The sequence below is a fragment of the Leptopilina heterotoma genome, unplaced genomic scaffold (assembly GCF_015476425.1).
Source record: "Leptopilina heterotoma isolate Lh14 unplaced genomic scaffold, ASM1547642v1 Lhet_91, whole genome shotgun sequence".
NCBI lineage: Eukaryota > Metazoa > Arthropoda > Insecta > Hymenoptera > Figitidae > Leptopilina > Leptopilina heterotoma.
In genome coordinates this window covers 678566-704035 of record NW_025111197.1, presented here as the reverse complement: position 1 = coordinate 704035, position 25470 = coordinate 678566, and the positions used below count along the sequence as shown (strand labels likewise).

The window sequence follows — 25470 nt, the reverse complement described above, 5'->3', positions numbered from 1 at the left end:
TTGTATAAAAATTTTGTTAAATAATTGATTTTTTCGAATTGTTTTAGAAAATGTTATTTTCAAAAAATAACATTAGAAAAATTAGTAAATAATAGGTTTTAGTAGATGAGTGCGAAGTCTAAAAGTACTACTCTCGACACCTTTTTTTAACATGAAAAATACTCCTTTCGGAGTAAACGTTGAAGAAATATTATTATTTTATTCATCCCTATTTTTCTTATTTAGTTCTTATTTTACTATTCCTAATTTTAAAAATTAAATTAACAACAAACTGTACAGAATTTTTTAGGGACATGTCCCAGTGGTAAAATATTTCTTTATATTTTACAACCTGAACGTGTCCTTAATTTAATAAAAATTAAACAATATTCTTTATTGCTTATTTTAACTTTTTTCTATGTCTAATTAACATTTTATCAAAAATTATAAAGTTTGAACTTACTTTTTCCAAATTAATTAACAATGTTTTTCCGTCCTCTATCACCCAAGTGGATTCTTCAAGTTTCACCTCATGTGGTAGATCTCCATCAATAATTGACGTTTGTCCTTTCAAGCCGCATTTAAGATGTTTTTTGGAAATATTAACAACTACATCCTTAGGTTTAGCAGTGAATTTTGCTTTTAAAGGCACTCTCACCTGAAATTAGAAAATATTGTTCAAATTATTATCAAAGAAAAAACAAAATTCTATAATATCACAAAAATTAAAAAATCGAAACTAATATAAATAAATAATAGTTGACTAAAAAGTAAATTTTTGAATAAAAAATCAAGTTTTATTTTATTGTCTTTAGTAAAACACTTTTATTTGTAATTAACACTTTTAAAAATAATAATTACAGGTTCATTAAAAATCAATTAAATGAAATTACAAGTAACAATTAATTTATGTAACAAATTACATTTTGTCATTATTGTTATGATTAAAATTCTTTACTTTTATAACCATTTTTCTTTTATTATTTCAGAAATTGATACAAGGACCAATTCGTAATTTCTCATGAGAACAATTGATTGTATAATTTGTGGTTTGTTAATAAAATAAAATGTAAAGGAAAACTTTAACGAATCTATAAGTTTCATAAGATAGTTTTCACACGGGATATTACATAATCATATTAGCATTGAATGCTTGTCACGGTTAAATAGAATTCTATAAAAGAAGATAGGTGACTATACTGTTGACATTGAAATTACATTTTGCAAAGCGTGTCACATATTTTCAGACATAATTATAGGAACACATTTCGAGTATAATATAATATGCACAGACGATTAAGCTTTTGCTTAAAGCAATCAAACAATGCCTAAAATGATAGGAGTTGACAACTATAACTTTTGATGAAAATAACAAAATTTGCTATTTTTGCATTTAACAGTTTTTTTTATGAAAATTACATTCAAGAAAACTTGGGATAGATTAGAGAATCATAAAATATTTCTTTCTAGAAATGTGTAAGATAAATTGTTTTAACAAATTATTTTTGTTAGTTACTTTTTCCCAAAAACAGAGCTATGACTTTTAATACAGAATCCGATCAAATTAAAAATTATTATCGTCGCCATATTAGATCCGCCATTTTGAATTTTTGAAAACTGACGAATACGAATAATAATATTAATTATAATATTAATAATGTTAATAATAATAATACTAATAATACTAAAATAATACGAATCCCCGAGTAACAAATTTCAAGTGAGCTCTCAAAAAAAGGTAGGAAGCAAAAAATTGTAGGTTATGTTTATAATTTTTGGCCTAAAAATACAAAAAGAGAATCAATTACTATTACAAAGTAACATCTAAAATATTATTTATTAATAAAATAAAAATAATTAAAATATTATTTTTCCGTAGGAATTAAAATTCTTCAAAAAATTCAAATTCAAACCTTTTTAAAATTCAATAACTTATAAGAATATTATTACAAAACATGAAGAAGGCGATGTCAATCTTCTTCTTCATGTTTTGTAATAATTTAAATTACCATAAAATTTTTCAAAAAAAAGTTAATTATTTACAAAACTTCTAATAAAATTCTTCGCAAGAATTCAATTATTTTTACAAGTATGTAAAAATTTCTCAAAAAAATTCAACTATTTAAAAAAAATGTAATAAAATTCATTGAAAGAATTCAATTATTTTCATAAATAATAAATCGATTATTCGGTAATTCATTTTTAAATCAATTTTTATTAGAAAATTCTAGAAGAATTCAGTTATTTAAATTAAAAAATAAATAATTTATTGACTAATTGAATATTTGTTAAAATTGAATTCTCATAAAGAATTTTATCAACAAATTTTTAAATAATTCAATTCTTTTGAAGAAATTTTAATAACATTTTTAAGAATAATTACTTTTTTCGAGGAATTTGATTAAAATATTGTATCAAAAATAATTAAAATCCTGAGATGAGTTTTATTATTTTTGAAAATAACTAAAATTTTCCCAAGAATTTTATTAAAATTTTTCTAAAATAATTGAATTTCGGAGAAGAATTTTATTATCTATAAAAATACTTGTAATTTTGACAAGAATTTTTTTTTAAATTTTTGAACAAAATTGAATTTTTGCGAAAAATTTTATTACTTTTGAAAATAATTGAATTCTTGCAACGAATTTTATTCTAGTTTATAAAAATAATTGAATTTCGGTAAAGAATTTTATTATATTTATGAAAATAATTAAATTCTTGAAGAGAACTTTGTTAAATTTTTTTTAAATAATTGAATTTCGAAGAAGAGTTTTATTATTTATAATTATTTATAAAGATAATTGAAATTTTGAGGAGAATTTAAAAAAATTTTTGAATATTAAAAAAAATTAATTAGAACAATAATTTATTTTAAATAAATATTAATAATAATTTTTAGGAAAATAGTAACTCATTATTTAACATTTAATTAATTGAAATTTGAGAAAACACTAAAAATATTTTAATTAACTGTTAAGAACTTAATTTATTTACTTGTTTATTTAATTGTAGCATTGGAAATCGTAAAAATTAAAAAAAGCTACGAGTTTGAGGATACAATTGCAAAACAACTATAAAGTACACAATAATAATTTGTTTATATAATTGATATTTTTGCTTTTTAATAATTAATTTTTACTCGTGATAATAATCATCTTAGGGAAGTTGTTAAATTCATAAAGAATTGCAAATTCATAGCTATTTTGGAAAAAACAATAATTTCTTGAAACAATTATTAGGGTAGAGTGGGGTAAAAAAGCCATGGTGTAAAAAAGCCATTTGAGTTTTATTTAAAAACTATTAAGCCGATTTATCAGCTGTTTAGAATATAAATACTATTAGGTAATACGCAACTTTTGAATCTAATTTGAATGTTGTACCTAGATTAATATTGTTTTTATTGTAATTTTAATTTTTTGTTGCTTTTTTGAAAACATTTTGGTGAACTTTTCAAACATATTACAATCTGATTAAGTGAACGAATAGTAAAAGTAAATGTTTGTACATAAGGAGAAAAGTATACCGAAAACGTATACAATGTTAATTTTTAGAAATTGAACTGAATTGACAATTTATTTTTGCTTTTTTTAATAACTGGTCTTGGGTGTAAAAAAGCCAGGGCAAAAAATCCATTGAATATTTTGTGAAATTCACTTGTTTTCTATTTAAACTAACCTTCTTATTTTACAAAATTTCTCGTGTTTATTTAATAAAATAAATTAAACACGACGAAAAAGTAGTTCAAAGTGCATTTAAAAAATAAACAATGAATAAACGGTTGCAACGAAATATGTTATCTGTGGTAAAACTTAAAGAGAACTTCTAAAAAAGGTACGAAAAATTGGCAGTGCAAATCGAAAACAGGTAAACTTAATATAATTTTCAATTTTCCTTGCTAAAAACTCTTTCATAATTATTAAAATATTTTTCAAATAAGACTATTTGTCATATAAATAAAGGAAAAATATAAAAATACCTAAATTGATAACGTGTTTTGCTAAAATCGTAGGGTGGCTTTTTCACCCCACCAGGTGGTGCAAAAAAGCCACTTGCAGTGCTTTCGTAAAACTCTTATAACTTAGTCCTTTCATGAGATAAAAAATATTTCCGTCAAGAATTTTCAAGCTTAATAACTAAACTTTCAATAACAATTGGAAATTTGAGAAAAAAATTTTAAATACAGATTTTACAGCATCAAAAGTAAAAATGTGGCTTTTTTACCCCACTCTACCCTACTATTACCACTTAAATTCTCGATAAACATGAAAAATCGATGAGAAAAGTAACAATAAAAATGTTTCAAAGAATTTTCAAAACACGCACATGTTCCTTTTTTTTATTAGCATTCTTTAAAAATACGATTAATATTTGAAAATAATTTTTAAAAGTAAATAAATAAAATTCATTTAACTATTAAAATTTTTATATTTTTTAAAAATTATTTTCGGAAATACAATTATTCTTAAAAAGTTAAAATTACATTTTTTCAAAAAACAAATTTTTTCGCAATTTCTAAATTATTTAAAAATTAAATACTTTTTGATAAACAAAAATTAAAAAACTTATTTATTTTTCCATAGGAATTAAAATTTATAATAATTTCAATAAATAACCTTTCGACATTTAATTTATTTCTAAAAATTTGAGCTGCAATTCTTACAAAATTCAATTATTTTTTTTAGAATTTTTGAATAACATTATTTAGTATATAATAATATATATTATTAATATATTTATAATTATTTCTACTAAAAATAACGTTTTATGTCAAACTTTTTAAATTTTAGCAATTTTTAATAAGTGTCTCACAACTGGACACATTTTTTTTGTTGACAAAAGCGATGTGCTCGGAAAATTGATCCTAACTTTTTTTTTAGTTCACCTGAACACTATACTTTCTTTGAAAAAAAGTTGCGTATTTAAGTTACTTTTCGAACGGTGTATTTTATTTACAATTTCGTTTACCCATTTACAATTTATGGGTCAAAAACAAAACCCGTCTCATACCTAGACACATTCTATCTCTTTATTGAGTTTTTGAAATTTGGGTTAAATTTTCTTATACTTCACTTATATCTTATTATTTACAAATTAAATTTCAAACTTTTCACATAACAGTTCGAAAAATAAAACAATTTGGAATCAAAAAACACTAACTGCACGTGAGGACAGATTATCTCGATTATTATTTTATAATATTAATAATTAGTAAACAATTTGATATTAATAAATATCAGAGTATTTAAATATTTGATTTCAAGAATTTTAACTTTATATGGAAGATTATAAAAAGGAAGTTCGGTAATTTAATTTGCATAATTCTTGTGTAACATTTTTCATGGCATTATTATACTTTATTTTCAGTGTACATTTCATTCAAGGGAATTGCTTCTGAGAATAACATGTAAAAACCTCGCCAGTAAAAAATGCATAATTGCATAGAAATTTTAGATATACATTTTGTTTCGCCTTCTGCGCGATAAAATCGAGACGAGTGGATGAACTCAAGTGGCACTGGGACAAGGTTATTGTCAGAGGCCCATAACTAACAGAATCAACGCACAACAATGCTTATCCTTTAAAACGAAAATTTCGTGGCCTCTTCTCTTCTCATTTCATTTGACACTGACCCAGCAAGTACAAATCCCCACTGTGGACAATGTCTATAGGATTCGATCCCCCGCAACGCACTGAAGACTCGATCATTGAATATTGTGGCACCACAATGGTGATGACCAGTTGTCAAATAACGTAAATACGTTTAACTGACTTTTAATCGGTGAAAAAGGGATAATTGAAATTAAAAATAAATATACTTATAAAGAAGGAATTATGCTTCAGTGTCAGAAGAAGAGCAGTTAATTTAAACAACCAAAAAGATGCTCGTGAGTAAATATTAAACAATATACATTGTTTGCACAATGTTTTTCAAACTATTTTTTTTGTATTTGCACAGTGGTCACAGAATCTGCAATTTAGTGTTCAAAAAAAGTCTACAACCCACAGCTTTTGACATCTTTTTTTTGAAATACTTAAAAATATGTTAAAAAATACAAAAAGTTGTTAACAATATAATCTCAACTTTATTAGTTGAGATTATAAATTATTCAATTTCAATTTATGGATAAAAATTTGTTTCTATTTCAATACAGTTGGGTATCAATTCCCGGAAAATTATTTTACTGTAAAAAGTTTAGCATATTAAGAAACAAATGCAGATAATTAATTTTAAAAACGTAACAAAAAGTAGCTTTCAAACTAAAAAAAGTAGCTATCGAAAAATTAAACTTGACGACAAAAAAATCCTTTTTGACACTTCACAAAACTAACAAAAATTCCATTCTATATTTTATTTTTTTGACTTTTTCCTAATTTTCATCAAAAATATTTACTTCTTTCTTATCCTGTTAATAAATTCAATTCCTGCAACGAATTTTATTATTCATGAAAGCATTTAAATATTTATAAAAATAATTTAATTATTGCGAAGGATTTTATAAAAAATTTTAAATAATTGATTTCTTTCAACTAATTTTATGCAAATTCTAATTTAAATAATTGAATTCCTGAGAAATTTTTATTATTCACAAAAAGAATAGAATTCCTACGAAGATTTTTACAAAAAATTTTTTAAATAATTGAATTCTCGGAAAGAATTTAATTAAAACCTTAAAGAATAATTGAATTATTTCAAAAAAATTTAATTAAAATTGTATTTAAAATAATTGATTTTTTCGAAAAATTTTATTAACATTTGAAAATAATTGAATTCCTGGAAAAAATTCTAATATTTTTGTAAATACAATTATTGAATTCTACCAAAGAATTTAAAAAAAACATTTTTTAAAATAATTGACTTCTTCGAGGAATTAAAATTAAATTTTTAAGAATAATTACATTTTTCGAACAATTTCCAGTAAAATAATTGTATTAAAAATAATTGAAATCCTGCGATGAATTTTATTATTTATGAAAGTAATTGAATATGTGCTAAGAATTTTATTATAATTTTAAAAAATAATTGAATTCCTGAGAAGAATTTTATTATTTATGAAAATAATTGAATTTTGGATGAATTTTATTAAAATGTTATAAAAGAATTAAATATATGTGAAAAATTTTATTTTTAAAAATAATTGTATTCTTGCTTAGAATTTTCTCAAAAAGGTTTTTAAATAATTGAATTTCTATGAAAAATCTTATTATTAGTGAATAATTGGGAAGAATTTTATTAAACTCTAAAATAATAATTGAATTATTTCAAAACAATTTAATTAAAATTACCTATATCTAAAATAATTGATTTATTTCGAACAATTTTATTAAAATATTTGAATTCTTCCAAAGAATTTAAAAAAAAAACATTTTTTTAAATAATTGATTTTTTCGTTCAACTGAAATTAAATTTTTAAGAATAATTATATTTTTCCAGTAATTCCTGTAAATTGTAGGATTAAAAATAATTGAAATCCTGCGATAAATTTTACTATTTATGAAAATAATTGAATATGTGCTAAGAATTTTTTTTTAAAGAATTGAATTATTGCGAAACATTTTATTAAAATGTTTAAAATGAATTGAATTTCTGTAAAAATTTTGATGATTTTAAAATAATTGAATTCTTTATAAGAATTTTATAAACATTGTTTTAAATAATTAATTTTTTCGAAATATAATAAATAATTATGTAAAATTTATTTTAAATATAATTGAATTATTGTGAAAAACTTTATTTGCGAAAATAATTGAATTTTTCGTTTAATTAATTTAAAATAGTATTAAAAATAATTAAAATTATTGAATGAGTTTTATTATTTATGAAAATAATTGAATTGTTGCTTAGAATATTTTATCAAGCATTTTTTGAAATAATTGAATTCCTGAGAACAATTTTATTATTTATGAAAATAATTGAATTTTGGATGAATTTTATCAATTTCTTTTTTAAATAATTGAATTGTTTTGCGAAATTTTATGAAAATACTAGATATTGAAAATAATTAAATCGTTTTAAAGAATTTGATTATAATTTTCAAGAATAGATTTTTTTGATTTCTACTATTAGTGAATTTAAAGTAGTGGAAATTCTTAAAAGGAAAACAGAAATAGTATCTTTTAGTGGCTAAATTCTAAAAAATGTACCCAAATAGTAGCGTAAAACGTAAAAAAGTAGTAAATAGTAGGTTTTAGTAGATTAGTGCGAAGCCTGCATTTTGTAAGAATTACTATTTTGTTTGAATTTATTAACGCCCAAACTTTAATTTACAGAAATTGTAAATGATTGAACAATGGTTTAATCTGCGTTAAGTGTTTCAGGATGAATATTTTAAAAAAATATTTGCTTTATTTATTTACGTTCTTCTGAACTGAGCACTTGATATTTGTGTGCCATATTAATTACCAACTTTCCGAAACTAAAAGAAAAATGAGTCATTGTTTGAAAACAAAAATCATAGATATTATGTAGTAGTAAAAAAACAGTGTTTTTTTAATTGCTCCCACATAAAGGAAGTGATGAAAATTTTCCATGTTTATTGACACATCTTGGTGTTTCTCTATCGTCAGAATCCAAAGATGATAGAATTAAAAATTTGATCGGGTGTTAATGTTTATTTTTCTGTTTCCTTTTAAAATTTAAATCAAATTAGAAATTTAAATTAAATTAAATCAGAAATTTTAAATAAATTTAATTTAATTTAAATAAATTCAATTTAATTAGAATTGAAAATCTAAAATTAGAAATATAATAAAAATCAGTCCTGTTTATATTCAGGATTCAGAATTGATTCATTTCAAAAACGTTACGTTAAAATATAATACTTTTTTTAATATTCCATATACTTTCCCAAAAATCAATTTTTTTGTATAAAAGTTAACTTCTTGTTTAACAAAAAAGTAATTTTCAATTACTTGAAAAAATTAGCACGTTACTGGAAATTCCAAATGAAAACTCAATTAACAAAATTATTTGTTTCTCAACTCGAAATTTCTCAACTCTATAACCTCCGAATTTAAGGTGAGCATACGTGCAGTTGCGTGCGTCTAGTCAATCTGACGACACTCACAAATCATTTTTTTTTTTTTTTTGTTTTTTGGTTCCTTTGTTTGTTTCTAATTTTTAATTCCCTAAGAATGATCAGTTAAAAAATATTTTAAAAATGATAAAAATTATTATTCCTGCTGAAGATTTTTTATAGGAAAATATTGTACGAATTAATTCAATTGTAAAAGAGTTGCGTTTACAATATTCATAAATAGATGAACTTCAAAAGGATTCAATTTGAAATTATATAAAATTCCAATTTATTTTAATAAATTTAATTAGAAATTTTAATGAACTTAAATTTTTGAAAAATTTTAATAATTTAAATTCTTCTGAAATTAGTTACAATTTTTAATATATATTTCATTAATTCTTAAAAATAGTGGATCTATAAAAGAAAGAATTTTAGTTACAAACAGTAAAAAAATTTAATTTTGGAGAAGTTATAAATGATTGCAGAAATTCCATTATTTTCAACAGTAATAAAATTCTTCGCAGAAATTCAATCATGTTCAAAAAAATTTTTTAAAATCCTTGTGAAAATTTCAATTATTTTTATGAATAATAAAATTCTTCTCCGAAATTCAATTACTTTCAAAAATTTTAATAGAATTCTTGGAAAAATTTCAACTATTTTCAAAAATTTTCCTCAATTCAATGATTTTCAATAACAACTACATACATATTTTAATAAACTTTTTCAAAAGAATGCAAATTATTTAAAAAAAATTTTGAGAAAATTCTACGAAAACAGTTAATTATTGTCACAAATAATATAAATTTGACAGGAATTCAATTATTTACAAATTTTTTTATAAATTTCTTGACAATAATTCAATTATTTTGAGATATAATACAATTTTCTTTAAGAAATTCATTTACCTATTTTCATGAAATATAAAACTAAACGGAAAATTTCAATTATTTTTAATACAATTTTAATTAAATTCCTCGAGAAATGTAATTATTCTTAAAAATTTAATTTTGTTTTTTCCTAACTTTTCTCTTATTTACAAACATAATTTTCACTATTTCCTTAACCCTAAAGAATATTCTGATTTACTCTACAAATGATTACTCAAAAAATTCTTCTATTACATTCATTTACGAATTTAAATACAAAAATAAATAATTTATTAAATAAATTGAATATTTTTCAAAATTAAATTCTGATAAAAAATTCAAACCCCAATTTTTTTAAATAATTGAATTCTTTTCACGAATTTTAATAACTATTTTAAGAATAATTACATTTTTTGTGGAATTCGATTAAAATTTTATTAAAAATAATTGAAATTTTCCAATGAGTTTTATTGTTCATAAAAATAATTGAATTCCTAAAGGAAATTTTATTATTTCTGAAAATAATTGAATTATTTTATGAAGAAATTTATTAAAAATTTGTAAATAATTGCATTCCCGTGAAATTTTTATTATTTTTGAAAATAATTAAACGTTTGTATTTATTATGATCCTAAAGTTCTGAACGTTCAAATGAACGAAATTTATTTATTTATTCTTCAAATTAAATTTCTATTGCAATAATTTGGAGTTGCAGTAAAAAAAATAATTAACTAAAATTTCGAAATGTAAAATTTTAATTTTTAATTTTTACTGAAATTTTTATTGCAAAACTTTTGAAAATATTCTTAATAAAATGTATTTCGTTCATTTGAACGTTCAAAACTTGAGGATCATTATTTATTTTTGTATTTCAATAATTGAATTCTCGTAAAATTTTCTAACAAAAATTGATTTCAAAATGAATTTTAGACAATAATTGAATATTAAAAGCATTGTAGTGTGAATTTTTGAAAATAATTGAATTCTGAGAAGTTTCCAAATTAAAATCTTTGAAAATCTGAATTTTTTATATGTTTAACTAACTATTTAAAACTAATTTACTAACAATAATAAATTTAATTTTTTTGAAAAAGTTTACAAATGAATTTTTAAAAAAAATTATTTGGTGTTTTTATTTTCTAATATATATTTAATTGAAGAATTTTTCCGAAAAATTAAAATTTCGTAAAATTTAATTATAAACAAATGGATTTGAAAATTCTTAAAGAACTTTTTAAAAAATTATTAAATTACAATATTAAAGAAATTTGTAAATAAATGTTATATAACATTTTTTGAGTATATCTAATCATTTTTAGAGTAAATCAAAATATTCTTTAGGGTCAGGGAAAAAGTCGAAATTTTGTCTGAAAAATCAAGGAAAAACAAAATTAAAATTTTTGTGGCATCCCTGAGTTAACTAATGTAATTGTTCTAATTGAAATTGTCCCAAAAGTAAAAGTAACAATTATGTATAAGGAGTATCATCGACTTTTTAAATGTAAACATTCCAATCAAGAATATTTCTCTGCTTTTAAAAAGTAGTTCTTCAATCTAAAAATTATAACTCCTGCTTTGCAACTAATGCATTTTGGAAGTTTCTTGATAAAATTGAAGAGAGATAATAAATAATTGCAATTATAGATTTTTCGCATTAATGTGCAACTGAAAGTCACTTTGGCATTGCAGCTCAATAGCCGTCCAAACAAGAATCGACCTTGTTGACGTGACCACCCACATTGTGTAAATGTGTAGTACGACAAAAAATTATTATTCTCTAATTTCTATACTTGTTTATATTTACTTTTTCAAAAAGAGACAATCTACTATTAAGAATAGAGTTTGAAAGAAAGTCAGTAGTCAAAAAACAGGAATCAGTTCACAAAAAGATGTTTTCAAATTTAATACAATGACACATCATATAAACTATTTAGTTAGCATTATAATTAGTACGAATTTTAAAGAGTTTGTAAAAACAAAAAAAAATTGATACGCTTCTACTTCTTCTTTTATTTACTTTTAACTTTTTAAAATGTAAATAAAAATTCTGAAATATAAACATTCAACTCACTGAAAAAAATCCATCTATTCTGAACATTATTAATTATTAATATTTAATAAAATTCTGGGAAATGAGTTTTCTAAGTAAAAAATTTTACGGAATATTGATGTATTCAAACGTACTAATTATTATTTAATAAATACGTTAAATGAAATACTTTAATATTAATCGTTTTCAATTCATTAATTTCGAATCGAATTACCTAACATATACGTATAAATACTCAACCTTAAAATTCTTTCTCGTGTTCTTGGAACTTAGAGTAAAGTGTTACGTTATGTGCATCACATCTTCTCTCAGACGGCACCAGACCGATTGTGAGTCATGAACTGTCTATGATTGGGTATTTCCCAATCTGATTATTTCTACTCTCTTCCCTTTTAAGACTATTGAACAGGTATCATTAGGTTCATGAATATGATTATTTATAATTAGTCTCCAAATGTTTCACAATCATAATTCTAATGCAAGTTTGCAAACAGTAAAATATCCTGATAATTCCAAGTAAGTTAATTGTAAGTTTTCATGGTATTTAAGTTAAGAGTGATCACTAATATTGTGATGTACTGAATTAATTTAAGTTGACAGGAATAAATTGTTTTGATCACGTGTCAAATAACATGGAAAAAATTCAAATAATTTCTCTGATTCCATTTATTTTTGCCTTAAACAAATTCTCATTAGTTTTAATTGTGAATATATTCGGATAACAAAGTTTAATGTTTAAGACTGAATTACAGAATAGCTCTTATTGAGTATTAACCATTTTAATCATTATTATTTTTTCATGGGAAGAAAAATTTTCAAAATTTCTAATTCAAACCTTTTGAAATTCACTAAAACTTATAATAATTAAAGGTGACCGATTGATAAAATCATTATTTTATATTATAATATAAAAATATTGTTAATGTAACCTTTTCACAATTAATTTCCTCATTTCAATTCAATTATTATTTTCTGGAATTTTTAACTAAAATTCTTCTTTAAATCAATTATTTTTAATAATTTTTAAAAAAGTTCTTTGAGAATTTTTAAGTTCATTTGTTTACAATTTAATTTAACGAAATTACGATTATTCGGAAATTCTTCAATTAAATATACATATATTAGAAAATAAAAACTCCAAATAATAAAAAAAATTTCGATTAAGCTTTTTGAAAAAACTTAGTTCCATATAGAACTTTTAATTAAAATTATGAAAATTTTTATGATTTTTAAAGATTTTAATTTGAAACCTTTACAAAATTTAATTATTTATAAAAATTCCGATTATTAGTTACTTCTCAAATATTCAATTATTATCTAAAACTTTAACTGAAATTAATTTTTAAATCAATTGAATTTCATTGAATCTAATTAAATATTTCTTAAAATTTAATTTTTTGGAAATTTTTATTAAAATAGTAGAATATTAAAAATTATTGAATAAAGATACATTTTTGAAAATAATTGAAAGTTGGCAATGAATTTTATTAAAATTTTTGAAAATATTTGAATTCTTGTGATAAATATTGTTATTTATGAAAATAATTGACTTCCTCAGAAATATAATTGAACTATTGCGAAGAATTTAATGCTAAATTTTAAAACATTTGATTCTTTCGAAAACATTTATGCAAATTTTATTTTAAATGATTGAATTCTTGTGAAATTTTTATTTTTTTGTAAAATAATTGAATGTTTGTGTAAAATATTATACAAATTTTTGTTTAATAATTGAATTCTTTTGGGAAATTTTATTAAAATAGTAGAATATTGAAAATCATTGAATGAAGAAAAATTTTTGAAAATAATTAAAATTTTGCCATGAATTTTTAAAATATTTTAAAAAATAATTGAATTATTATTATGATAATTATTTTCATAAATAATAATTTATGAAAATAATTGAATTTCGCAATGAATTTTATTAAAATTCATGAAAATAATTGAATTTTGTTGAAGAATTTTTTCTATTCATTTATAAAGATAATTGAAATGTTGACAATTTGTTTTTAGATTTTTTAAAAATAATTTTATTTCTGCGAAGAATTTTATTAATTTTTAAAATAATTAAATTCTTACGATGAATATTGTTATTTATGAAAATAATTGGATTTTACAAAGAATTTTATAAAAATTTCTGACTATAATTGAATTTTGGCGAAGAATTTTGCTATTTATAAAGATAATTAAAATGTTGACGAGAATTTAAAAAAAAATTTTGAAAATAATTAAATTACTTAGAAAGAATTTTAATATGTTTATTAAAATAGTTGAATTCTTTCAAAGAATTGAGTTAAAATTAAAAAAAATGGAAACTATAATTTCAACATAATTGAAATTAAAATTTTTCAAAAAAATACTTTATTAAGTTTAATAAAAACAAAAATTCAGAATTTTCTTATTAATTCTAAACATTTACCAATTTTTTCCAGTAATTTTAATAACAATCCCTGACTTTTCAATTAAAATAAATAACAATAAGTTTTTAAATATTTGTTTAACAAAAATTATTGAAGTTTTAAAAAATTTAATGTTGAAATTCTAAAAATGTTAGGTTTTTGAAAAATTGTATGTACAATTTTTTTTGAAGTTAATTGAAGTCCCGAAAATAAATTTAATAATCGAAACAATTTTGCAAATATTTTAATATTTGCAAAATTTCATTAAAATAAATGTTTTATTTCAAAGAATTTAATTTTATTACTATATTAAAAGTTGTTTTGAAATATAAACGTATTTTTGAATAGAAAAATTATATTTTTTTAATAACAATACATTTTTATTAAATTTTAAAAAGAATTTTTTTTTAACTAACAATGGGCTTTATAACTTTCTAAACCTTTTTATTTTAAATTGTTTATTAAACGATTAAATTTATTTTTTCATTAACAGAATTAAACATAATTATTTTAATATAATAATTACTATAAAAATTTTATAAATAAATATAATAGGTAATAAATTTTAATAATAAAAAGTAATATTAATTTTAATAAAACTTAATCGAATTTAATAATTAATAATTTAATAAACAAACATACAGGGGAACCGGAAAACAAAATAACTGCTAATTTTAAGTGTCGTAACATCGATGCGACGCACCCATTTGCACGTATACTCACTTACATCAGACGGAGGTCAGAGTTGAGAAATCTTGAGAAACATTTGAAAAACTCCGAATTATATCGAATTCTCAACTCTGGGCTTAAAAAAAAGTCTAGAGAGTCACATTACAAGGAAGAAACAGGTTTATTTTTGTTAAAAATCATTTTAGGAAATAGTTTCATTTTAAGCATTACTTTAAAAAGGTTAAATTATTATAATGAAAACAATTTTTAAATTTCTCTGACTGATAATCTAGTACAAAAACTAATTCGTTTGTAGAATAAGAAGTAGTTTTTTTTTTACAAATTTTTACAGTCTGTACTTTTTTTAAAAGAGAAAAATTGTTACATTTTAAAGAAATTTAATAAATTTTGAATGTGAAATTTTTACTGATTAAAATTTTAAACTTCTTTAATTTATCTTAATTTATTTTTAAAAAATGTGTTGTAAATATTATTCTGAATATTATCTGTTGGAATTGGAATTAAAAAAATTTTTTTGAGATCATTTCTGTATGCCAAACTTTTTATTAGGAATTTTAAACTGAAATGTATACAAAATTATTGAAAAAACACTATCCTTAAATAAATATAATTAGGCCTTTCTTTAATTTTTCGAATTCAGTTCTTGCTTTTTTTCTCTTTGAAAAAAAGCAAGTTTGCGTTTCTTTCTCTTTGTCTTTGACTAAAAAAATTAAACAGAAATTTAAAGTAAACTATTATACAAATTTTAGGCAAAAAATTTCCGTTTCAAATTTACCCCAATGAGTGTTACATATTTACCCCGATTAACAGTATATGAATTAAAATGAATTTTTTATAGTATATACTTTTTTATTTTCGAATCCAGACTTCGCACTCAATAATTTATTTTTAAAAAGTAGCAAAAGTAGCTTTAAGATTGAAAAAAGTAATAAAAAAGTAGCTACTATCGAAAAACTAAATTTGTCGACTGAAAAACTCGTTTTAAACTATTCACAAAATTCACAAAAATTTCATTTAGTATTTTCCTGACATTTTCCTGATTTCCATAAAAAATATTTTTTTCCCGGTAATAACTTCAATTCTAAATTCTTCTAAACTTCAATTATTTTCCAAACTTTTAGTTAGAAATTTAAAAATTCTTAAAAAATTCGATTATAATTGCAAAATGATTTTAAAAAATAAGAAAATTAATTTTTTTTAAATATAAAATTTATTTTAATTAAATTTGACAAAATTTTTCATTAATTGAAAATTTAAATAAATGTTTTTAATGTTTACGAGAATTTAACTACATTGAAAGTTACAATTTTTCAAAAGACAAATTTTTCTTTTTGATAATTACTAAATTAAAATTAATCAAATTTGTATTCAAAAAGTATATGAATACTTATTTATTTTTCCATAGAAATAACAATTTCTATAAAATTCCTATTATAACGCATTTAATATTCAATTATAAATTAAAATTTTAACTGTAATTTATTTTTAAATTAATTCTTATTCGAAAGTTCTACAAAAATCAATTATTTAAATGCAAAAATAAATAATTTATTGAATAACTGATTCAACAAAAAAAATAAAATAAATTTGAATACTTAAAAAGAATTTTATCAAAATTTTTCAAAATAATTCATTTCTTTCGAAGAATATTAATAAAAACTTTAGAAAATAATTACATTTTTCGAAAAATTCATTTCCAACTGCAGTAAAATAATTAAAATCCTGTAGAGAATTTAATTATTTACAAAAATAATTGAAATCTTGCAACGAATTTTATTATTTATAAAAATAATTGAATTCTTACAACGAATTTTATTATTTTTCAAAAATAATTAAAATCCTCCAACTAATTTTATTCAATTTTTTTTAATAATTGATTTTTTTTTATTTTACAAAATTTAAAAGAAATAATTCAATTATTTCGAATAACTTAAATTGCATTTAAAATAATTTATTTCTTCTGATGAAATTTGTTATTTATGAAAATAATAATTTAATATTCTTCTAAGCAAATTTTATCAAAATTTTAAAAAATAATAAATTTCTTTCAAAGAATTTTATAAAACTATTTGAATAATTAATTTCTGTGCAAAAATTTTTTTGAAAATATTTTATTTCACATAATAATAACATTTTATCATTTTGAGTATGAAATAATTAAATTCTTGTATAGAATTTTATTAAAATTTATGAAAACAATTAAATTATTTCAAAGAATTAAATTAAAATTTTAATGAAAATAATCGAATTCCTCTCAAGAATTTTATTATTTATGTAAATAATTGAATTCTTCAGAGGAATTCAATTATTTTGAATACAATTTTAAAAAATAATTTAAAAAATTTAAAAAAAATTATTTTAAAAAATTTTGATTTTATATTATTTTTATTTGAATTATTAGAATGATTTCAAAGAATTGAATTAAAATTGTATTGAAAATAATTGAATACCTCTGAAGAATTTTATTATTTATGAAAATAATTGAATTCTTGAGAGGAATTTTCAATATAATTTTAATTTAATTCTTTAAAATCATTTAATTATACATATGTTCAACTTTTTTAATTTTAAATTATAATTTTTATTTTTTATTATTTTTATTTGAATTCTTCAAATAATTTAAAAAAATTGAATGAAAATTATATTGAAAATAATTGAATTCCTCTGAAAAATTGCATTACTTGTGAAAATATTTGAATTCTTAAGAGGAATTTTTAATTCAATTTTAATTCAATTCTTTAAAATCATTTAGTTATGTTCAACATTTTTAATTTTAAGCTATAATTTAAATTTTAAATTATTTTTATTTGAATACTTAGAATGATTTCAAAGAATTGAATTAAAATAGTATTGAAAATTTTCCAAGCATTTTTTTGAAAATAAATCAATTGTTTCGAAGAATTTTATAAAAATTTGTTGAATTTATTTTAAGAATTTTATTATAATAATTTCTTTTCTCCAACTATTAGCGAATTTAAAGTAGTAAAAATTCTTAAAAATTTGAAAAAGTAGCTTTTAGTGTTACAAATTTAAAAAAAAGTATCCAAATAGTAGCTAATCGTAAAAAAAGTAGTAAACAGTAGGTTTTAGTAGATGAATGTAAAGTCTGCAAATAAAATTCGATTTTTAATATTTAGAAGTAATTTGATTTTAATTAAATACTTAACAACTTGTCAAATGAAAAATTAAATATTTAAAATTATGCATTAAACAGTTTTTCCAAGTATCGAACAGTAGCTGATAATTATTATTATTATTATATAGCCTACGTAAGAAATTTTATGCATTTATTGCTTATTCCACAATTTTCACATAAAACTTAAAGAAGGTAATGTCATAAAGTTCCTGCAATTTTAATACTAAAAAAAAATCACCTGAATGCTATCTAGATGGTATATTCATTAACAAATGTGAGAGTAAATTTAAAAGAATAAATTACCCAGCACTCAATCTAAACGATTCAGAAATTAAATTTATAAAAAAAAATTACTTAACGATTTATAACAACTTTAAGGAAAACTAATGAAAATTCAAGTATTCTCTTCAATTTTCGATCAGTTGATAAATTTTTTTTTCTTTCGATAATAAGCACTTGCGCGAGCATTGAAATCACCATTCTCACAAATCATTCTCCTTGTGTTATAAATGTATGTTTGTATGTATATGTATATGTATATATATATGATGAGAAGCATAATCATTCTTTACCTTGGGAACCGGAGATGAGTGTAAGCGAGGCCGATAGAGGAAAGGGAACTTAGCATCAATTTAGTGACTTGGATCATTTCGTGTTTCATGATAAATATACTATTCTTGCAATATTAATACACTTTACTATATTTAAAAAAAAGAGGCAAGCCGAGACCTTGTTTAGAAATTGATAGTTTTGAGGAAATAGAAATAAGTAAAAGTTGAATTAATTTTTTCTTCCGTTTGCTGCATATATATTTACTTTATATTATTGACAATATTTTAATATTAGATCTAAATATTCTGATTCATCAGAACCCGGATTCGGAAGACATTTTTGCCTAGAGCGAAAGACTTCAATATATAAGCATAAAATCGATTTGATAAGTCAGATAAAATTTTTGACATAACAAAAACTTCCTCCACAGTTTTTTTTTAAAATCGATAACGGTCTACCTTTTGAAACTATAATATATGCAAAATTTTTGCCCAAAAATAAATTGCAAATGCAAAATTATATTTAAATCATAATAATAAAAAACAATAATAGGGATAACAGTGATTTTCGCGGTATGGAGTCAAAAGTTCCAAAACAGAAGTTCCAATTCCGAAGGATCCAAATTATTATTTTCCCAAATGATATTTTTTCCAAAGTATTATTTTTCCAAAGGCCATTTTTACCAAAGTATTATTTTTCCAATAGTCGTTTTTTCCAAACATTGTTTTTTTTTATTTTTTAAATTTCAAATCAAAAATTTTATTCAACGTGTGCTCATTCCAAAATTATGTTGTGAAATTAAAATTTTTTTTCCAAATTTAAAAATAGTAAACAGTTAAATTATATTAAATTGTAAATTAGTAAAATTAGAAATTTTATTTAAACTATAAAATAGTGAACAGTGAAATTATATTAATTAAATTGTAAATTAGTAAAATTAAAAATTTTATTTTAATTTAAAATTTTATGTAAACTATAAAATAGTGAACAGTGAAATTATATTAAATTGTAAATTTTAATTATGGTAGAAATAATACAAGTCGGAAAAAAATTATTTACATATCGAAGGATTTCTGTATTACAAGCATTCAGATAGAAAAAATAATGTGAAATATTGGAGATGCCTTATTTTTTCAAACAACTCCAATACTTTTCACTTATTTAACAATTCAACACTTTTTATTTTGGAAATTTTTTTTGAAAATTTTACACTTTGGTAAATTTATATTTTGAACATTTTGGACTTTGGAACTTTTGTACTTTGGAAAAATAAATTTTGGATCTTTTCATTTTGGAACTTTTTTCTTGGAATTTTTCGATTGGAACTTCCGTTTTGGAACTTTTGTACCCCAATCATTTTCGCATGTAATATATTAGGTAAAAGGGATTTTATTTTTCAAAAAATGGATTCAGTTTAAAAAAAGGGAAATTTTTAAATTAAGAAAAAAAAATTATTGTATTACAGCGCATAAAATTTTTTTCAAAGATTTTCTTTACGTTTTCTTTTAGATTCAGTTTAAAAAAAGGGGGATTTCTAAATTAAAAAAAAATTATTATATTATACAGCGCATAAAATTTATTTCAAAGATTTTCTTTATATTACTTTTTCTTTTAACTTCAGCTTTTTTTAAATTAAATTATTTTTTTGTTGAACTTTTTATGTCATTTATTGAAAATTTTTTTCGTAGTCCGTAACTTTCTTTAAATTCTAAATCCAAATTTTTATTACAACGCTATTTTTGTTTCTAAATTAGAATAATTTTACGATATACAAAGTAAATTTCAGAAGAAAATTAGTAAAATCCAACTTGTGACCAGAGATGTTAACTATTTCAAATAAATCTATTTCAAATGCAAAATAGAAAATGCCAAATGCCTATTTTCATTTTACATTTTAAATGCATTTGCCGAAAACCATTTTGCATTTTGATTGATTTTGACAAGAAAAATTTTTTTATATTGTAGCAATTTTTTCTTTTAAGGAGGTTCTCCGGCTAATTCATTTTCTTTTAAATTTTACCAAACTTTTTGGGAAAATATTCATTTTTACATGCTAAAAACAGAAATTTTCAGGTTCAATATTTACATAGGATTTCACATCCAGCATTCGAAAATGAGATATTTTATTTAATTGCGCTGACAAAGTTTTCTTACAATTTTTTCAAAAAAGTAGTTTATTGTATAAAATAAAATTAATAGAATAATATATAAAACAGTTTCAAAAAAGATACAATCTTATTTTATGGAAAAGTCAAAAAGTTACGTAAAAATAAAGTTCATTTAAAAAAAAGCATTTTATTTTGTAAAACCATTTTGAAAATGCGTATTTTCTATTTTGCATTTGAAATAACTTTTTGAAAACGATTTTATATTTTATATTTGAAATACTTTTTGTGATACCATTTAGTATTTAGCATTTTAAATAGGTTTTGAGACCCATTTTTAACATCTCTGCTTGTAACTTGGAAATATTTCCTTCAAAAATAGTAAGTCATTTCCAGAAAAACTTTTACTATTTTCAAAGACAATTTTTTTTCATAAAAAATTAGAAATTCGAGAAAAATTTGAAAAAACTTTTATAAAAAAAATTAGAGTTGAAATTTTTATTTAATTTTAATTAATATAAATGTAGAAACTAAATAGAAATTAAAAGAAATTTAAAGAAATTTTTTAAAACATTAAAACTTTTTTAAATAAATGGACATGTTGAACGTAAACCAAGTCGACCGCGAACCGGTCGAAGAGGCGCCAGTTTGTCAAAAATTCCAAACAATTTGAATTTTTCTTAGAAGTAAAAATCATTTTATATTTGTTACCTTTTATGAAAAAATTTCTAAAAGACTGAGAAATAATATAAAAAGATTTTTAAGTTTCAAAATACTAAAATTTTTAAAAATTTTATGAAAAGTAAAAATTTTTTTTTCAAGCATAACTAAAAAGTTTTCTAACTTTCAAAAAAAGATAATTTTTACAATTTTTTCTTAAAAATAAGGGAAAAAGGGGAGAAAATTAATGATTTCAGGTGTTTTAGGAAATTTTATTAATTTAAGGGGATAAAAAAGGGGAATAATTAAATTTAAAAAGGTTTTTCTTTGAATTATATTTTTTTACATTAAACAATTTTTTTTATATATAATTGTATTTTTAAAGAATTGTAACAAAAAATTTAGAAAATAATTAAATTTTACAAAAATTGTTTTTATTTAGATAATCCAATTTTTGTTGTTAAAATTTGATAGAAATTGATTTTTAAAAAAATTTCCAGTTAAAATTTTAGAAAACAGTTGAATATTTCAAACGTTATAATAGAATTTTTAGGAAATAATTAAATTTATAAATATTTTTAAATTGATTTCTTTGAAAATTATTAATCGTTGTCTAAGTATAAAAATATTAAAATTTCTATTTGCAAAAATTATTAAATTTTTGAATATAAAAGTCGAAAATCAAGATTTTGAAATTTTCTGTAGAAAAAAGCGAATTTATTAAAGTTTTGAATAATTTTATTTAAAAATTCCAAAGAAAATAATTGAATTTTGAAAGAATTACGATTCAAATTTTTTGAAATAATTAAATTCCAAAAGGTTTTGCGCATTGAAATTATTTAAAACTCTAATTCCTGTGAAAAAATAAATAACAATAAGTTTTTAAATATTTGTTTAACAAAAATTTTAGAAGTTTTGAACAATTTAATTAATTAAATTTAATGTAATTTAGAAATTCCAAACAAAATTGTTTCTTGAAAAAGTGTAATTATATTTTTTTGAATCGATTTCCTTAAAATTATTTTAAATAATAGAAACCATTGATGTCAAATTTCATTGAAATAAATTTTATATTTTAATGAATTTTATTTGTTTACTTTTAAAAATTATTTTGAAACATAGTCATATTGTTGAAGAATTCAATCAGAAAATTCGGAAAATAATTGAATTTAAGAAAATTAGATTTTAACTTATTACCAGAATTCCAGTGTTGCTCAAAAGATGTCAATTTCTACTCGAGTCGTCCAAATAATTCTTAATATATTTTTTAAATTTAAAAATAAAACTGTCCTTAAAATTATATTTTTTATAAAAAATAAAGAATTGTCATTAAATTTCAAATAGAAAATTTTAATTATTTAATTATATGTAATTTTTATTAAAAATAATAATTAAATGTAAAATTAATAATTGGGAACGGTGGTCGTGACGTCACAAACCAATATGGCCGGCGAGATCGGTCTGTTTTAATGACAGATGTAAAGTAAACACGTGTAATTTTGATTGAAAATCAAAAAATGCAGCTTTTTTGAACAGAAATATTAGTTTTCACCAATTCGACACATTTAAGTCGAATTTTATAGAGGGTGAAAGGTTATAAAAAATGCCGGACATGTTACCTTTTGTAGAAAACTGCAATGGAAAAATCAAAATCAACCAAAAGTTCATTGCATTCTGTTTGCAAACATCGAATATGCGTGATAATCCAATAATGTTTGAATCTTCATTATTCCCAAAATATTCAATAAAAACTGATTTCGATTTTACAGGAACAAAAAGAAACTTTCAATGCTTTTAATCAAGATAAAACTGTCGTCAACATAACCTATAAAATTTTTGAGAGCGCATCACAAATAGTAATTCTGTAACAATTTAAAGCCTTAATTATATTTAAGCAGATTTAATACAATTTTTAATAACTTCCCTGCTTCAGTAAAAAAGAATAATCATCTTTTGTGAAATGCGACTCTTTTATGCCCAATTTATTTTCGAAATTGACCATTAATTCTCCAGCTCTTGGAAATCTTTGACCAAGTTGAACTTTAAAACATTGACCAACGAAAAAAAATATTCGCTAAATAATTTAATTATAGATAAAGCAACAATATTGCCACAAAATATTTAGAAAAAAATTTATGTTTATGTTTTGATGATATTACTTTACAATTTTACGAATACAGCACTTTCTACTGCTGCACCCAAAAACTGAGCAAAAATTATTGGTTTTCGATGTTTTGGGAGTAAATCTTACTCCGACAAAATTCGATTTAATTTCTTCAATTTATTATTTACTTTTTATGAAGTTCTTTCTATTTTAAACCTAAAATATAAAACGATTTAATATGTTATTTACATCTGTCACGTGTATTTTCCCTTAAACCAGACCGATCTCTCTAGTTCCAATTTTCACCACCAGATGGCGTATCGCAGTTTAGCCGTTCCCAATAAGAAACAGAAGTAAATAAAACATTTTGTACACGGAAAAAATCTTGGGTGACGTGCAATCCCAATCGTCGGAAAGTGGAGGAACTATAGTTTGGATGTGCTACGTTCTCAATTCGGGAAATCTACGTTCCCATGTTGGTGGCGCTGAACACCCAAGATTTGAGACTCAAAACCTTGGGACTGCAATAGCCGCATCTTGGGCGTTCAGCACGCCCAAGTTGGAAATGCAGCTCCTCCAAACTAAAGTCGTATCGCATTCGTACATTTTCGGTCTACTTGGAACGGCACGTCACCCAAGATTTTTTCCGTGTAAATATAAATTATTCTTTCATTGCATTCGGAAATTGAATTTATAAAATGTCACGTGCTCAGAAGAAGGGTACTTAAGAAGTTAATCATTTTCAGGTTATGTTTGCCTTACTTTTACTTTAATTAAAAATTTTTGTGCTTAATTTAAAACTAAAATCAGTTTTTATTACTTATTTTAAAAGTAACGAAGACTTAAATACCAGTGCTTTCCATTGAGAGTTGATCTTCTTTGTGTATTTTTATTCAAAAAATTACAAACATAACCTAAAATTGTTAGATTTTTATGTACCTTTCTTCAGCGCATCACAAATGAAGAATTAGATATTTATTAAAGTTTTTGCTGCAAGATTATAAAATCTTACGAATTATATCAAAAACTAATAAGAGAATTACATGGAAAAAATTTTTTAAATTAAACATTACACAAAAAAATATGATTAATTTTAATCAACACTTGTTTATTAGTAATCACGTTACTCGGATAAATTTAAACAAGGAATATTGCAACTGCTATATTAATCAAGTCTCGGTTACTTTTAGACAAGAAAAATTCTCCTTGTAAATTATTATCAGCATTATCAGTATCTACTTTTTTGAACAACAAAAAAAAGTCCGCGACAATTTAAAAAAAAATATTGTCCAACATTATCCACGTTTTACCAAAATGAATAAATAAAAAAACACATTTATACTTGACCTCCTTACCTACGTAACAGGTTATTAATTTCAAGACACCTTTTTTTTAAGCAAAACAAATTTAACACTATTTATTTTCCTTTATCAACAAAATTTATTACAATAATAATAAAAAAAAATTGTTTCTCTAGAAACAAATTTTTGTGTATCATTTTCAATAGTTTGTTAAAATATTAATAGAAATAAGAAAATGCGAACTAAAACAAATTTAATACTATTTATTTTCATTTATTATACCAACATTTATTATTATATCTGGAAAATCTCTGGAAAAAAATTTTTTTGCATCATTTTCAATAGTTTGTTAAAATATTAATAGAAATAAGAAAATGCGAACTAATAGGGAATGAAATTATTTCGAATTATTGAATTGAATTGCAGTGGAAAAAGTCAATCAAACAAAGAAATAATATACAGCAATAATACGACAATTAACAGCATTAAAATAGTTAAAATTATTGTAAAATAACACTACTTTTTTCATATATTAATATTATTTTGAATAAAAAAGAAATTTGCAGTGACTCTTTTATATACATACAAAGATAATAAGATAAATTGTT

The 25470-nt window shown here is 21.2% G+C and overlaps 2 protein-coding genes across 2 annotated transcripts in view; one reads left to right on the top strand and one right to left on the bottom strand.

The window, feature by feature from the left end:
• Nucleotides 1-25470, bottom strand: part of LOC122511924 (nuclear migration protein nudC) — a 52660-nt gene that overhangs the window by 4250 nt on the left and 22940 nt on the right. Inside the window, exon 5 of the mRNA XM_043627491.1 lies at nt 443-637. Within this exon, the coding sequence (XP_043483426.1) occupies nt 443-637 (195 nt within the window). The remainder of the gene's footprint in view (nt 1-442; nt 638-25470) is intronic.
• Nucleotides 5676-25470, top strand: part of LOC122511925 — a 36805-nt gene continuing 17010 nt past the window's right edge. Inside the window, exon 1 of the mRNA XM_043627494.1 lies at nt 5676-5864. Within this exon, the coding sequence (XP_043483429.1) occupies nt 5859-5864 (6 nt within the window). The 5' untranslated portion in view covers nt 5676-5858. The remainder of the gene's footprint in view (nt 5865-25470) is intronic.